This window comes from Triturus cristatus, chromosome 1_2 (assembly GCF_964204655.1).
Source record: "Triturus cristatus chromosome 1_2, aTriCri1.1, whole genome shotgun sequence".
NCBI lineage: Eukaryota > Metazoa > Chordata > Amphibia > Caudata > Salamandridae > Triturus > Triturus cristatus.
In genome coordinates, this window is record NC_140580.1 from 784,874,221 (window position 1) to 784,892,050 (window position 17,830).

General features: G+C 41.4%; 1 protein-coding gene across 32 annotated transcripts in view; it reads left to right on the forward strand.

The window, feature by feature from the left end:
* ANK3 (ankyrin 3) overlaps positions 1-17,830 on the forward strand; it is a 1,906,984-nt gene that overhangs the window by 1,721,104 nt on the left and 168,050 nt on the right. For 31 of the 32 annotated variants that reach the window (XM_085608804.1, XM_085608807.1, XM_085608799.1 and 28 more), the window contains 3 exons: positions 1,379-9,091; positions 9,691-9,765; positions 13,587-13,718. In XM_085608804.1, the coding sequence (XP_085464930.1) occupies positions 1,379-9,091; positions 9,691-9,765; positions 13,587-13,718 (7,920 nt within the window). The remainder of the gene's footprint in view (positions 1-1,378; positions 9,092-9,690; positions 9,766-13,586; positions 13,719-17,830) is intronic. The other variant, XM_085608830.1, reaches the window with a different exon arrangement.

The window sequence follows — 17,830 nt, forward strand, 5'->3', positions numbered from 1 at the left end:
AGACATGCTTGCAAAGATAATATCACAATAGTCTGTATGAACAGAGCTGCCAAAAGATCAGCTGGTTGCCTGGCCAATGTTTCTGTGGTTTTTATACAAAATGCGGCCTATCTTTTAACAATGAAACTGTCACAATTGTTGCTTTCTTTGAGTATGACATATCCAGTGCAAATCTGCCTGCTTCACCCCTACTTGACCCTGTGTGCCTTGTCAGACTTGAAACCTACTTATATTTAAAAAAAGTATAATTATCTGATTCTTTAGCTTATATAGTGATAACCCCAAAGGTTTACGGGAGTAATGTTATCATACCGAATCATGTGATGTGTGGAATAAATTGAACATAGTACTGTTTAGAAATATTTCAAACTTACATGGATCCATTAAAGAAACTCTTCTTTTAAAAATGACAGATAAATTCAATAATTGTTCAAAATGTGTAATGAAACATTCAAACCATAGCTGCCCATGTGCTTGTCTCAACATGGCATTCCATGCATGAATAACTCACATTTTAGTTGCTCTGCCTGCCCACATGTTTCATTAACCATGTAGTCCATTCTTCGTGCCCAAAAATGCTTTTTAATATCATTTCATGTAACCTTTTAATTTATTTTACCAATGCAAGACAATATTGCATGAAAACAATTAAATGAAGGTCATAGTACCAATTTAGACCAGTTCTTTCTCTTATTGGCTTTGTGATTGTGCAACATATATATGTATTTTGCATGGGAGACAGACACTTGAATTTATTCTAGTTTCTCATAGTAATTGCCTGATTCCTAAACACATTTGGGTTCTGCATGAAATATTACTGAGTGGTTTCAAAGGAAATATGTTGCAATGTATTTTTTTTTTTTTAAAATAAAGCCCATGTTCTTTGTATTTTGGATCCAAATCCGTATGATGTTTAAGAGGTTGACTAGAATTTAAAGGACCACACTAAAAATAGTAATTGTAAACACAGCATGAAACAAACAGATATGTATATTAGATACTGAACACTTAGCCATACATTGAAATTAGCACATCAGAAAGTCAATAGGAAGCAAGAGGAGACAATCGAATCTGGCTGTTAGACAAAATTTAGTTTTCTGTGTTTGCCGTATGTCTTTTCCCCTGTCTGTGTTTTAGTTGCGGTATGCTTGTTGTTTGTCATTTTTTGTTGCAGTTTTCTTTTTTGGGCTCATCCTTATTATGTGGACCATTTTTCTTTCATCATTCCCTTCATCAGCTCCATCCGAAACCATTTGAATCAAATGTACTTGCTTTTGTACTATTACAAAATTTTACTGACCAATTCTTTTTCTCTGGTCTCTTTGTTTTTCAAACATTTTTGTTCATTTTGCCTTTGATTTTAATTTTAACACTAAAGAACCAGTTGAACGGAACACAGGAGCAACACGATCCCTACCTGCTGCATATTCTTACAAGCCAGTCTTTTCAACACGACCATATCAGTCATGGACAACTGCTCCCATCACAGTGCCAGGACAGACAAAATCAGGATTCACATCCCTATCAAGTTCTTCCTCTAATACTCCATCAGCATCCCCATTGAAGTCCATATGGTCTGTTACTTCTGCGTCACCTATCAAATCAACATTTGGAGCTTCTACTACATCTTCTGTTAAATCTGTTAGCGATGTAGCTTCTCCAATAAGATCCTTCCGGAGCATCTCTTCGCCAATAAAAACAGTTGTGTCACAGCCTCCATATACTATCCAAGGTCCTTCTGGGTCACCAATTCGAGCTCCAGCAATTGTGGAAGCTACAAATTTGAAAGGGCTGGTGACCACTGCAACATTTCCATTGCGAACATCACCTGTAACGACTACAGGAAATTCTCTGTTGGAAAGATCATCAATTGCCATGACACCCCCAGCATCTCCCAAATCTAATATTAACATGTATAATTCAAGCTTGCCATTTAAATCCATAATCACTTCTGCTGGGCCACTTTCAGCTTCACCACTAAAGTGTGTTGTATCTTCTTCCAGATCTACAGTTGATGCTGTTTCATCATCAAAAGTTATAATGCCATCTCTCTCTTCATCCGGGAAGACAGTGCCTGGATCTACAGAAGTAGTGGCAATGGTTAATGGGTCTGCCTCTCCTTTGAAATACCCATCTTCAAATTTCATTTCTGGATCTCCAACCTCTTTACACGAAAAATACTCTGCTGTTTCAAACTCTGCAAGTTATGCAGTTAACACAGCCACTGATGCAGTAGAACAAGTGTGTGCTTCCCCCATGCCTACCACTTCACCATACTCATCACTGAGGACATTTGTGTCTTCGACCTCATCAGCTTTTCAGTCCATAAGAGCACCTACTGCAGGTACACTGTACACATCCCTTAGATCATCAGAGTCGGTATCTACCTCCTCAGTAAACTCATCAACAATAACTGTACCAGTATACTCTGTAATCAATGTTTTATCAGATCCCACCTTGAAGAAACTCTCGGATTCTGTGGCACTTTCGAAATCAACAGCAGCATTATTGTCACCTATTAAAACATTGACTACAGAGACACGTACTCCATCCCCCTTTACCCGAATGTCATCTCCAGTAAAATCTTCCTTGTTTCTTGCACCCTCTGCTCTCAAGCTTTCAACACCATCTTCTTTATCTTCCAGCCAGGAGATACTGAAAGATGTTGCTGACATGAAAGAAGACTTAATAAGGATGACAGCCATTTTACAGACAGACACAACAGAAGAAAAGCCTTTTCAACCCGAACATGCAAAAGAAATAAGGATAGATGATGAGGAGCCTTTTAAAATTGTTGAGAAGGTGAAGGAGGACTTAGTGAAAGTTAGTGAGATATTGAAAAAAGATGTGTTTTTGGAAAATAAAAAGAGTGATGATGGGCAATCCCCCGAGAATGATTGGGAAGAATTCAGCACTGATGAAATTGCAGAAGCAAAACAGTGTGCAACCGCTCCTCCATCCGTCCCCGAAAAGGTACAAATCAAAGCCAGAACAGTGTCGGAAAGAGATTACAACTTGACAAAAGTGATCGATTATTTAACAAACGACATTGGGGGTAATGCATTTTCAAATATGAAGTATAAATACGAGGATGGAAAAAAAGAGGCTGAGGAGAGACAAAAACGAGTTTTAAAGCCAGCAATGGCATTACAGGAGAATAAACTTAAAATGCCCCCAGCATGCATGAGGTCATCTGCTTCTGAAAAGGAACTATGCAAATTTGCAGATTCTATCTTGGGAACAGACATGATTCTAGAGTCTCCCGATGATTTTTCTCAACATGACCAAGATAAGAGTCCTTTGTCTGACAGTGGTTTTGAAACACGAAGTGAAAAAACCCCGTCAGCTCCACAAAGCGCAGAAAGCACAGGCCCCAAACCACTGTTTCATGACGTGCCAATTCCGCCTGTCATCACAGAAACACGGACTGAGGTAGTTCATGTCATCCGTAGCTATGAGCCTTCTGCAGAGAGCATTGCAGAATCACAGCTTGACGACTCCCATCCCACAAAACCTGCAACTACATTCCCTGAGCTCGAGCGTAACTCTCCTGGCTCCATTAAAGAAAAGGTTAAAGCATTCCAAATGAAAGCCAGCTCTGAAGAGGATGACCACCCATGTGCCCTGAGCAAAGGTGTGCGCGTCAAAGAAGAGACTCATATTACTACTACCACTAGAATGGTGTATCACAAACCTCCGTGTGGTGAAAATAGTTCTGAAAGAATAGAGGAAACCATGTCTGTTCATGACATAATGAAAGCTTTTCAGTCAGGGCGGGATCCTTCAAAGGAACTAGCTGGCTTGTTTGAGCATAAATCCACAGCAGCTTCGGATAGCCTCAAGAGTGCTGAAGCTTCATCTCACCACACAGAAAGAGACATTAAAATGAAACCCAAACTGGAGCGTATATTAGAGGTCCATATTGAAAAAGGTAACCAAGCAGAGCCCACTGAAGTTATCATTAGGGAAACCAAAAAACATCCAGAAAAAGAAATGTATATGTATCAGAGAGACTTCACTCAGGGGGATATCAGTATCAAAGATATTCTTCCAGACAGACCTGGGCACTTTGCTTGTTCCGATGAACTAGTTCAGCCAGAAGAAGAGGAGCTCACAGTGGAAGAGTCTCTTCCTTCTTACTTAGAGTCTTCTAGAGTAAACACTCCTATATCTCAGGAAGAGGATAGTCGCCCTAGTTCAGCTCAGCTCATGTCAGACGATTCTTACAAAACACTGAAGCTACTAAGTCAGCACTCAATAGAATACCACGATGATGAACTGTCAGAGCTAAGAGGAGAATCTTACAGGTTTGCCGAAAAAATGCTTCTATCTGAAAAGTTAGATATCTCGCACTCTGACACAGAGGAGTCTGCCACTGACAATGTTTTACCCCTTAGCTCAGAGTTGCCTCGACCTCATAAGCAAAGTAGGGAAAAAGTAGCTGCTGCTGCTAAAAAAGATATTTTTTCTAAAATCTGTAGAGATGTTTCTGAAAACGGCATTGGTAAGCTATCAAAAGATGATAATTATGATAATGTAACTGTGTTACATTACACTGGTGATGGTGGTAGCCCAAAGCATGCCATGTGGATGCGCTTTACAGAGGACCGACTAGATCGTGGTAGAGAAAAATTGATATATGAAGATAGGGTCGACAGGACAGTTAAGGAAGCCGAAGAAAAATTGACTGAAGTGTCCCAGTTTTTTCGTGACAAAACAGAAAAGCTGAATGATGAACTGCAGTCTCCTGAGAAAAAGCCACGTAAACAAAATGGGAGAGAAACTCATTCAAATCACAGCTCAGCCAGCAGTAGCCCAGAAAAGGTGTCTCTCGCAAATAAGCGAACATCAAGTGATGACTGGAGTAGAGCACGGCAATATGAAAGTGATGGAAAGTGCTTTTCCCTTACTGATGAACGAAAATCAGCCAGTTTGCCAAGTAGTCCAGAAAGAAGAATACTCGTCCAACAGGCAGATGATAATAAAAGTGTAACACAAAACAAAATGTGTACACAACAAAGCCCTGAACATTCACAAGCTGGATTTCAACTCAAGCAGTCTAAACTTAATTCCATAAGATTAAAATTTGAACAAAGTATAGGTCAAAGGGCAAAAGACACTGCGCAAGAAGAAAAGAAACCAGATGCACCATCTAAGATCCCAATTAAGAAGTTACACGAAAGCAAACTGCCTGTATTGCAGCTTTATACACGGGAAAAGCAGCACAAGCCACCTGATCAAGTTAGTGGCAACTTGCAATTGCAAAAAGAGGCGGCTGCCATGAAAATTCGATCTGATAATCTCCAGGTTAATCAAAACATAGCTGACAATCATTCTTCTTCCACTGCCCAAAATCAGAGAAATGAAGCATCAAGTAAAGTAGCACAATCACATTTTTCTACCCAGCATGATAATAGTTTGTCCTGCAGGGCAGATGACTCAGCAGCCCACGGAGGATGGGACAAAAAGATCTACAGGACATGGGAAAGTCCAGGTGCCCCCAATCATAAAGCACAAAAAGAGAAACTGAGTCATGTTCTTGTGCAGGATGCTGCAGAGAAAACAAAGTGTGCCCATCCTGAGATCCAAGAAATTGGAAGAAAACAAGATTTTATCTCTCTGTCAGAGAAGCAACAATTGCCGAAAAATGATTCTAAAGAAATTAAAGAAGGGCATGTAAAATCCCCATCAAAAAAAGTTTTGTACACAGAGCACACTTTTAAAGAAGGAGAAAATAAATGTGAAGTCATGAATCAGATGTCCAAGAAAAAAGAGAATATAAATATGTCCCATATCCCAGTCAGAATTACAGAAGAACGTAGGACCATGCAAGTTTTTGATGCTTCTTATGATTTGTCCAAAAAATCAAAACTTGAACTATCCTCCCCGAAATCCTCTACATTAAATTTGACGAAACATGAAGTTGATACGTCACACTCTGCATTTAGGGAAGATGAAAAAAGCAAGCTGTACAAAAATTCTAAGATTGCAAAACCCCAAAGTCATATGGGATTAAGTCCTTCTTATGAGGACACTGAAACATCTCCTACTAAGTCACCAGACTCACTAGAGTATAGTCCAGTGAAGGAGTCTCCTTCGGGTGATATGTGCAGTCCAAACTTTCCTGATAAGTTAAAAAAGATCACAGCATTGGGTAACACAGAGGGGATTAAGGAGATCACTACTTTACCAATTTATGTGAGCATTGTTCAAGTAGGAAAGCAATATGATAAAGAAGTACAACAAGGACATATCAGTAAAAAAATAGTAAGCCAAGAGAGTAGGACAGTGCAAGAAACAAGAGGGGCATTTTATACTGTTAAACCACAAAAGCAACTTCCCTCTCCCCAAGCTAGTCCAGAGGATGACACATTGGAACAGGTTTCTTTTATAGATAGTTCTGGGAAAAGCCCTTTGACACCTGAAACACCAAGCTCAGAGGAAGTGAGCTACGAGTTTACATCAAAAACACCTGACTCCCTTATAGCATACACACCAGGTAAACCTAGTCCCATACCAGAGGTTTCAGAGGAGTCCGAGGAGGATGAGCAGGCTAAGTCCCCCTCTTTAAAACATATAGCCGACAACATTTCTCCTACTGATAAAACACTTCATTCTAACACCAACACTGTAAAAAGAACTAAGGACAAAAGGGTTGCTTACATAGAGTTCCCACCTCCACCACCACTTGATAATGAACAGTCCACTACAGTTAAGAAACAACCCCAGTCCACAAAGCATGAAATGGAAATGACTGAAGTCAATCTTCAGGACGAAATGGAAAAAAACGTTTCACCTGATCCCGTTATAAGAGTACAGCCGCCTTCTCCAGGAGCTGATGCCAGTGATTCCAGTGAGGATGAATCAATATTTCAACCAATTCCTTTAAAGAAGTATATGTTTAAACTAAAAGAAGATGAAGACAATAGGAGGGAAGGTTCTCAGCATAATAATTCAGGACAAAGCTGTACCCCAAAAGAGATGGGAACTTCAGATTCTGGAAAAAACAATGAAATAGACACTGTGTTTGATTCCCACCAGCATGAGGGGCAAAATGGAAACAATGACCAGTCAGTCACCGAATGTTCCATTGCAACAACTGCTGAGTTCTCGCATGACACAGATGCTACTGAAATTGACTCACTTGATGGCTATGATTTGCAAGATGAAGATGACGGACTAACAGAGGGCGATCCTAAATTACAAAACCAAACAATAGAATCAAAAAAGGATGTATGGTCTCAAGAAGGTGTCCTTAAACCCACTGACCGTAGCTTTAGCCAAAGTAAACTTGAAGTAATAGAAGAGGAGGGAAAAGTAGGAACTGAAGAAGACAAGACCTGTTTGAAAGGGTCAGCACATGAAAAGAAAGGGGATGTAACTGATCAGAAGTCAGGGGCACAGTTTTTTACTTTGGAAGGCAGACACCCTGACAGAACTGTGTTTCCAGATTCATATTTCAGTTACAAAGTAGATGAAGAATTTGCAACCCCGTTTAAAACGGTAGCTACCAAAAGTCTAGATTTCGATCCATGGTCCAGTAAGCCAGGCGATGATGAAGTGTTTGAGACTAAATCAAAGGATGACGAATCCAAGCCTTTTGGCTTGGCTGTAGAAGACAGATCTCAAGCAACCACTCCAGATACAACTCCAGCCAGAACCCCAACTGATGAAAGCACTCCAACTAGTGAGCCCAATCCCTTCCCATTTCATGAAGGGAAGATGTTTGAAATGACTCGTAGTGGTGCAATTGACATGAGCAAGAGGGATTTTGTTGAAGAAAGACTCCAATTTTTCCAAATTGGTGAGCATACCTCTGAAGGGAAGGCAGGGGACAAGGGGGAAGGGGATAAAACTACAGTTTCTGCCATTACACAACCACAGCCAGTGGACATTGTTCATGAAAATAAAGTAGAGGGTCCGTTAGAAGCAATAACCGTTGACAATACACCCCTTATCCAGATCAGTGGAACTTGTGTAGAAACGTGTGGTAGTAACTTACTAGAAAGGTCATCACCAGCTGTAAACAATTCTAAAGTGGACTCCAAACTGCGCACACCAATAAAAATGGGCATTTCTGCTTCCACCATGACTTTAAAAAAGGAGTGCCCCGGTGAAATAACAGATAAGGCAGAGGAAGTGTTTTCAAATGGACAGATATTAGACAATGAATGCAAAGCAAGCCTTGTACATACTGTTAATAATGATAACGTTACTAGACAGTCAGATCAGCGCGGTTTCCAATCTGATAATTTTAATAACAATAATAACCTGGATTCAGCAGCTGTCCTTGCAAATAAAAGTAAAGTTGCAGAGCCTATAGTGCATTCAGAAAATAAGGGAAAAACAAATGAAGTGAAAAACAGTTCAGGAAAATGTTCGGGGATGCCACATAACCATTCCATAAGAGATAGTAAGGTCATGCAAGGAGACCAAAAAACACCTACAAGTTCAGCAGGGAGCAGGCCACGATCAAAACTTCCTGTAAAGGCCCCCTCAACTAAAAGTGCCTTTCCTCTGAATAGTCATTCAAACAGTTCTAGGAGTAAAACAAGAGAATCTAGTGAAAATGGTAGACCCAAAAATGTTATTGCAAGCTCATGTCTAGAAGCAAAGTCTAAAATTCCAGTGAAAAATGCAAGTAGGGTTAATGTGGGAATATCTAGACAAACAATTGCACCACCAAAGCAAAGTCAGTTAGAGAAGAGACAGTCAGAAAAGATGAAACCCAAGCAGGTTCCTTCTAAATTGCCAGTAAAAGCGAGATCCACTCCCATTGGTGCTCCAAACCTGAAAGGAAAGCAACAACAGTTTAGCGAAGTGTGTAAACATTCTATTGAATATTTTAAGGGAATTAGTGGTCAGACATTAAAGCTTGTGGATCGTCTGTCTGATGAAGAGAAAAAGATGCAGTCAGAGATGTCTGACGATGAAGACAGTACATCAAGAAACACATCATTATCTGAAGCCACTCAAGTTTACCAGCCTTCCGTTACATCGAGGTCTGCTAGAGACATGAGAACAGAGGCAGCGTCATTAAAATCAAAGATTGAAAAAGCCGACAGTGAGAGAAGGAGCAGTAGAAGGACTGGTGAGGATGAAGGCAGTCAGGTTTCTGGAGCTGGCATGGCTCACACCGTGGCGTTCCAGCCTAGTCTGTAAAACTTTCCACTTGTTGACCCTAGTGCATGACCTGTTGTGGTTGCCCGTGAAGTGACTTACTGTAGTTTTCATTCTGTCATTGTCATCTGTCTGTGCTGCCCTATGCTCTCTGTTCTTTCCACTAAATTCCAGCACTGTAGACAGCTAGTGAAGCATGCTGAAGAGATTGATGCATAAAGATCTAATATATGTTTTTTTCTACTGACAAGACAATATTTTTGATTGTCAATCTTTCTACCACATAAATTAAATGAATCTCTTCATGGTGATTCCACCACTTTTTGCACATATTGTGTGACATAGAGAGGCTATCCGCATGATTATTCCATTACACGGACATTCTGTAGTTTTGAACTTACACAGATGAAAACACAAGCTGAGCTACAGATGGGTTTCTTTGTGTAGGTCATTAGGACACATTTTGGTGTTCAAATGAGCGTTAGAAACGTCTTGTGTCAGTATTGTTTATAAATATTTTCCTGGTTATGCACAGTGGAACCTTTTTAATCAATTGATTGTAAATCACAGGTCCACAAAGTCCCTGCGAACGGACAGATATAAGGATGGCTATAGTAGCAGATCACCTGGGGCTCAGCTGGACAGGTAAATATTGTGTTTAGAAGGTTTTTATGGAACAAGATTTGCACTGAACTGAAAATAATTAACAAACGTTTCTCTGAGCTGAATTTTGAAGTGTGAATCACCGGATAAAAAGGTACAAGTTTGGGTTTGGTAGTCAATGTATATTGGATATTTTGTTTGTGTCTTGAAATATTATCAGCATATTAATCCTCATGCTGCATAGAGTGAAATTAAGGTGCCCTAGTTAGAGTTTGGTGGACTAGATGCTCCATCATAAATGCACCGGAGTACCCTTCCTGCCAAACCCTTGGTCCGTCCACCTCATTTATAGATATGCGGATCTATCTTAAGTGTTCCGCTGCTGTAGCCCCTATTGGCTCCATCAATGTTGTATATCCTCCGATGGCCAATGGAGTAAATGGCAGAGGAAGGACATTACAGTCTGTCTGTCACCAAAAGGAAAAACCTGTCGGTGAGTGCAAGGAAAATAAATAATGCCCACCAACACCCTAGGAGGAAGCCCTCCGGGTTTTGTGGGTCATTCGTTTTTTTTGTTTTTGAGAAACTGATTCCTGCTTTGGGACCTTTTTCTGAAAAACAAAAAAATAGAAAAAGTGAGGTGAACAGCCATTGCAAACGCCGACTGCCAACCACCAAACTTGTTAAACATTGAAAGGAATCACAGAGATAGTGGTTCCTTTTAATATACAGGGATGACTGCTGCATTGGAGATCATCTCTAAGTTTGGTGGGCATTAGTTCATCAGGGTGCCGGAGATAATGTCATTAAATGTACCTTAAATTAGGCCCTTAGTCTGCTGAAGTGCTTGGACATCAGTGTCATTAATTGTATAATTGCTTTTAATTGATATAATTTCCTCAGGAATTCATTCAGTCTTTAGTACCCCAAAACATTATCTACTCTGATGAATCTAAATTCAAAATTTACAGATGGCGCATCAGTTTAGCTATAACTAGTTCCGAGTATCGTGATCAGAATGTCTAAGCTAAGTTAGTTTCTCTTGTACATTTCTTGCAGAACTTCTGAGACAAATCATCAGCACTTCTGATGATTTTATAATTATCGTAATTTGATAGCTCATTTCTCTTCCTGAAGCCCAAATGCAGCCTCTACCCGGCAGCCTACCCTCGACTTTTCTCCAAGATTGCAACTTCCTGTGAGCCATGAATCCTGTTTAGCACTCACACAGCACAAGCTATACAAATATAGCAATACCAACACATACATATCTACATGCAAAATACAATGCACAGCATGTTACATTCACAGTACTATGGTGTACGCTCCATTTTATTTTCTGTCCACTTGTTATAAGATACAGGTTTTGGTGACTGTACATGAAAAGTTCTTTTTTTTATTTCAGTGCTACTAGAGAAGTCCTGTAGCTAGCACGCATTGACCGAGAGCTGTATCTGACTCAGACTCTAAAAGGTTTCACAGCAGAAATTAAAATCATCAGAGCAGAACAAGAAACTTCAATCCAGTGAAGTTGGGCCTTTTCTAGATAGGTGCCAGAGGGTTACAATAGACCTGTGATGGTAATCTGCAATGTTTCTGCTTTTTCCATTGTTAGTAAAAAAATTGTGCTGAATGTGATGCAGGGATAGCAGCAATACTACCTTCCTGATTTCTTGCCGTTGCCCATGACCGGTTCCTACAAAACATGCCTGCTTACTCACAGCCCTGTGGGATCATGATTAAACTGTAGCATTGATTTCAGAATCCTTCCATATCTTGAGGTCAGGCTGGCGACATAGATTCTTATGCTGGACTGCAACTACTATGTACTTGGCCACATACTAGAGATTCAGGTATGCCAGGACTCTGTTCCAGAGACAGCCTTCAGCAGCCTTGAGACCAGTTCCTTTTAGGGGGAGCCGCAAATCTACTTGCAGGCAAGTATTTCAAATTGAGATCAGGATAAATCTACTTGTATTTCCATCAACTGTTAAATAGGCTTTATTATGTCCTATCGCCTCTTGAGGCTTGAACCAAGCACTAGTGATTCCAGCATGTTTAAAAAAAAAAAGAAAATAGGACAGCTTTCCCTTTATAGGTACCCCAAAACCAATCACTGGCTGTTTCTAACATACTCTACTTCCACCGTTACAGGAAAGGGATATAAAGCAAATATGTTTGCCTTGCCTTCTGGTTAGGAAAGTTTGGCACGGCATGATCTGCTAAAGAAGATGGACAAAACCTTTTTTCACAGAGCACTACCACTCTTTGAACAGTAAGCTCCCCATGGTTCATTTAACTGCGGAGTTTCCCTGTGGACCAAAGCCAGAGGTTGATCTTTTGGTCCCAACTAGTTCTCAGATCCTTGTAAGGCCCAGGAAATCTCCTATTATTCTCTTTAATGCTGCAGGGATCACTTGAAGTTGTGAAAGCAGGGAAGTCAGAGGAGAGCTCATCTGCACTATTTAATGGCATCTGCTCCTTAGCATGAAGATGTAATGAAGCCCTTAATCACTCTCTTTAGGGATGAAATTATAAAACATCTTTTTCATACCGTTTATGTGGCTTTTATTAGAATCTGTCTTATTAAAGTTTTTGGGTGTTTGTCTACAAACCTCCCGTATTTGATATTAGTGGCGCCTCTCGGTTCAGAGTTAATTTACCTTAATAGAAACATTTAGTGTAACCCATAAGAGCATGTTTACTATTCCTTCTAGTCGGTTGTAACAGTGTCCAAGCAAAGGAGTTTTAAAAACGATATAATTCAAAACTAGAGTGCATTACTCTCAAGATATTGAAACACCTCACTCTTTCCTTGAAAACTACTACACTGGCCGCTAGCAGAGGAATGAATGAAGTTCAACCAAAGATGCTGCAAGGGCATCAACCCTGTGTAGCTGAAAACCTTGCCCCTGTATGTATGTATTAGATTTATGGTATTTCAATAGTGTGAACCTAGGTGAAAGGCAGTGGAGTGCTGTACTTGGTCAAAGATAGGCATAAAGTCAGCAAGTAACAGGAGAGGAAAATGGGTTGTGGATAGTCAATGGATTGGGATGTGATGTTTTTTAAGGAGATGATTCTTCAACTCTTTCCTAAATCGGAGCAGTGTTGGGGCAGTCCTGGTGGATAAGAGGATATGTTGTTCCAGAACATTGGTGCATAAATGGAAAAGAAAGATCTTTCTATAATTCATCTTTCCTAGAGATGTGTTTGGCATAACAAGTCCCTGCCCAAACCCACAACTAGAGGCACAGACTATGACCCCCATTAGCCTTCCATTTATTCAGTGGCCTCTCATCCAACTACGAGAATTCTGCCTGATGTTAACATAATGAACACCCAGACTCCACTTTCTCTAATTGAGCCTAATTTCTCTCCATAAACAGAATATTTTAAAACACATGGTAGATTCTGTACAAAGGGTTTATTTCTGCAGTATTTTGTACATCTATTAATTTCAGTCATCACATAGGTCTTTTTTCTGTGAAAGGTAGATTTGCCTTACCCTTTAACCTTATTAGACTTCCTAAAGTAGCATGTTACTCTCTTGTGGGCATAGCGTAATAAAAACTGACAAATGTAAATGGATTTACAGGTTGGATAACTAATTCAAATTACTTATGGTGAGATAGCACTTCATGCATTTTCAGCTAATATCTGTATATACTGTATAATAGCACAGATTAAGGGCTATCAGCTCAACTAGCACATTTATTTTTGATTTCAATAAATACTTTTTGCCTTTTCTACCTAAGCCAATTGAATAATTATCTATTTGCCTCTCCGAATAATATGTAGATCCTCAACCATTACACATTACATATATGTAATCTTGCATGTTCTGATTGACTGTTTTACAGAATTGGCAAGGGAACTGAATTTTTCTGTGGATGAAATCAACCATATTCGTGTAGAAAATCCAAATTCCCTTACTGCACAAAGTTTCATGTTATTAAAGAAATGGGTTTGCCGGGATGGAAAAGAAGCAACTAGTAAGTAGAAAAGCCTGTTACTTTCTCCTGAATCTGTACTAAATGTTGTAATCACTGACCCTTCTAGCTATATTTATCTATAAAAAAATGTCCTTATGCTCTTTTTGTGCAGGATGCCATTTTGGGGGCAGTGCTGAAGTCTGGACATATATGTCAAAAAGACTTCAAAATAATGATCATGCAGACACTGAAGGTATGATAGATAAGATTTGACTGATAGGGGAACCAGGCAAGATGAAAATGGAAACCTCTAATGAGGAGGACGTAACTCTTAGCAGCTAAGCTCAAAGTGAGGTTTTCATATGTGGGTTGATCTTTCCTGTGAGCAGTTAGTTTTTTAGGTCTCGCCTGAGCCAGCGCACATGCGCTGTTCTGCGAGGCTTTTAGTAAGAACTTTAAACTTGTAACACACGCTTTTTTTTTCATCAGCAGCTATTGGCCTTTGCATGTGTCTTTCTAAGAAAGACAGCACGCAATTGGCCAAAGGCGGGTGCATGTCCCGCTTCTCTCTCCCCTGACCTAGGTAGCTCGGGAGTGAGCAGCAGCGTGGCCGGCTGCCATCTGTTTTTAATTAGCAGCAGCGGCGCGCAGTGTGCCAGATGGAGGGCAGACTGCATTCCAGTCTCAGGTTACTTGTTTGACTTGAGTTGCGTTTCTTTTCCAGTTCGTTTGGTCGCACTTTGCTCTCGTCCGCCCACGGGTCTACCTCGGTCCGGAGATTACAACTCCCCTCGCTGTCCTCTGAGTAAGAGCTCCGTTCCTCCCACACCGGTCTCCTACACAAGCTGCCAGCCATCTCCGCGATTCACGCTGCAAAGAGGCTGTGTGAGTGGAAAGCAGCGCAGCCCAGTCATATTTTTGTGACTTGGTTTGCGTTTCTTTTCCAGTTAGTTTGGTCGCACTTCTAGCGTCCCACACTCTCTGCTTTGCTCTCGTCCGCCCACTGGTCTGCCTCGGTCCGCAGATTACAACTCCCCTCGCTGTCCTCGGAGTAAGAGCTCCGTTCCTCCCACACCGGCCTCCTACACAAGCTGCTAGCCATTCCTCACAGATGACTCACTCAAGAGGAATGTAAAATCTCAGTCATACGGTAATCTATCCAGAGAATTGACCTTTATAGTAAACAAAATGCCCAATGGGGCAACATTTGAAGTCACCCAGTGGTGCTCACCATTCAGGCGTTCTTTACCCAGGCAGGGACATAACATTTCGAACAAGTTCTTACCAATATCACATGCCTGAGAGAAATTGTTCCTAGAACGAGATCCGCCAAGTGGCGGGAAAAAACATATCTACCTTGTGGGTCTTGCATGTAAAGCAGGAATTTCTGTGGTATTTACCCACGTGAAAGTAAAGCTTTCAGACGATCTGCAAATGCATAGTATTTTACAAATCCCAAACATATTTGTGCAAACAATGCGATTCGTTTGGTTCTAACCCTAAATCAAATATTCAAAATGCAAATCTTTACCCCAAGTACTGAATTCATGTAGTGGCAAACTAATCAACAGAAAAAGCAGATTTCCCAAAAAGCCACATGCCCCCTGAATGGCCAGCAGATCTCACCAGAGTTATTCAGGGTGCATAACTGCACCCCAGCTCTACATGTCATTCAGAGAAAATCACCAAAAGAGGCTTTGCACGGGGCACCAGTATTTACAACAAGCCGCTCGAAATGTTCAGGCTGTCTCACATTTCACTCAAATTGAGGTATCTCAAAACCTGCCCATCGTGTTAAAAGGAATTTTCTGGTGGCTGTTTATTTACAGCTTACGACTTCAAGTGTGTGAACTAGAACGGCGCCTTTCCTTGCATGGAAGTGAAAGTGAAGCTTCAATGGCCCTCAGTTTTGTTTCAGCGCTGTGTATTTATGTGAACTCCATGTACAATTTAATGCAGCTGGGATTTACACAGCAGCCTTTTCACTGAAAGGATTTACTTGACAATGCAGGCAGGTTCACCGCGCATTAAAACCCCATCGTGCATTAAAACCCCATCATTACCCTGAACCAAGCTGGTGTCTGCAATGTAAACTAATGTCACAAACACCCAAGTCTATTTTAACAGGCCAGGTATGAGCTTTAACTGCTATTGCCCACTGGTACATAGGGTTTTAGTTTATTCTATTACTAACAGCAGCAAAATGTATGAAAAGACAACTTGATAAATACAACTCTATGGGGAATAACTTTCTGGAATTACAGAGTGAAATCACTTGCGTATCTGCTATCCAGAAGTTTTCAGTTCTGTTTATGTATACATTGTATCAACTTCTTGCATCAGTATTCTTCCTTCTTTCTGGTTCAATAGCTTGATTTACATGGGTTTTTACAAAAACGGAATTCTGCTTTAATTGTTTTCACAGGATGGTACGTATGTCTTTATATACTTATGTGGAAGGTAACAATTGAAATGTCCAATTGCTTTATCTGATAGGAAACTTTGCCCTTAAATAAAAATACATTAAAAAAGGAAAACATAAAAGATTTAAAGATATATTGTTTACTTGAAGAGAAGTGCCATGTATCAATCACCACAAAAACAACCACATCAATAAATAGATTTCGGGAAAGTATACATTCAAGATTTTGTACTGGAAAACATCAATCAGTATTCCTAACAACAAAGAGACGAGCTGCTTGACTCTTATGGAAGATCCAAAGAGTATCATTAACTTCAAGACAAAAACCGTGTAAGCTTAAAGGAGGGCTTACCATACTACTGGCACTGCATGTGCAATCACTAGACTGTCACCACATCCCATATTCGGACAATGTAATAGGCCGAAGCAACCTGTGGCTTTACAGCAACCAACACCTTTCTTCCTTTACATATATAGACAGCATGGCAGCCGAATGAGACAGACACATGGTACCAGGGTACAGAAAATGTTCCGCGAGTAATATATCCTTGCAACACAAACAACAACATGTGTAACAGACAGTTAATGACGTATACTCAAGTGAGTTCGAGGCATGTGGGCTGCTGAATTCATATCTGTGCATAGATCGCCGCCTAGTGTTGGGTCCGGATGTTTGCACGTTGTTGTCCTGGAAGAGTCTTCGAAGTATCCTTGGATAGGTGACTCCTCCCCTGGACTACAGTGCGCATGGGCATCCTCTCCATCCTCAGATTGTTTTTTTCCGCCATTGGGTTCGGATGTGCTATCTTAACTCCAGTTAGGAAAAAGTTAGTCGAGGCCAAAAGGCCTTTAGTTCGCGTCGGTACTGTTCACTCGATCGGTTTCGACCCTACCTGTTAGCTTACTAACTTCGGAAACAACTTTTCGCTTTTTACCTGACCATCGACGACACCGACGATGGAGTCGAGAACACCATTCAAGAGGTGCCCGGTATGCAATGCGAAATATCCCCATATCGACGTCCACCCGGTGTGCAACAAATGCTTGTCGCCGGACCACGACGAATCGACATGCATGGCCTGTGCCCGGTTCCGTTCCAAGAAGACTCTACGGAATCGTCGAGCGGCGAGACTCGAAGCGCAGCACGCGGCACCGGCCCCGGCAGACATCTTCAACGCCGAAGATGTCGAGGAGTTGGAAATCCTACCCTCCAATCCCGGTTCCGAACATGACTCCGGTTCGGACGACGTCGACGAATCACTCTTTCGCAGAGATGAAGACAACGCCGAGGTAGGAGACGACGATGAGGCCTTAGGGGCCGAAGAGAGTAGCTCCAATGACGAGCAAGGCCTACCCGTTCAGACTGACGAGGGCCCAGTGCCACAGTCTATGGCTCCGGTCGAGGGATCGCCTTCGGGCCTTACCCGAGACCTATCCCGCGGTTCTTCGGCCCCGCCCTCGGGCCCGGCCTCGGACGTTCAGCGGCAGCCATTATTACCTACACCGGCTGGTTTCCCTTCTACCAAACCGAAACCGAAAGCTGCACCGGTACAAATGAAACCAAAACCGAAAGTGGCGCTAGTCGGATCGAGGCCTTCCACACCTTCGACGCCAGCGACACGCATCGGCACCGAGCTTACCAAGCGAGACTTTGGTGCCGAACTTGAAGCGGCCGACGCCGGAGTCGGCATTCGGAAAAAGGCCCTCGGTGCCATCAAACCTGCTCGGCTCTCGGCGCCGACGCCATCGA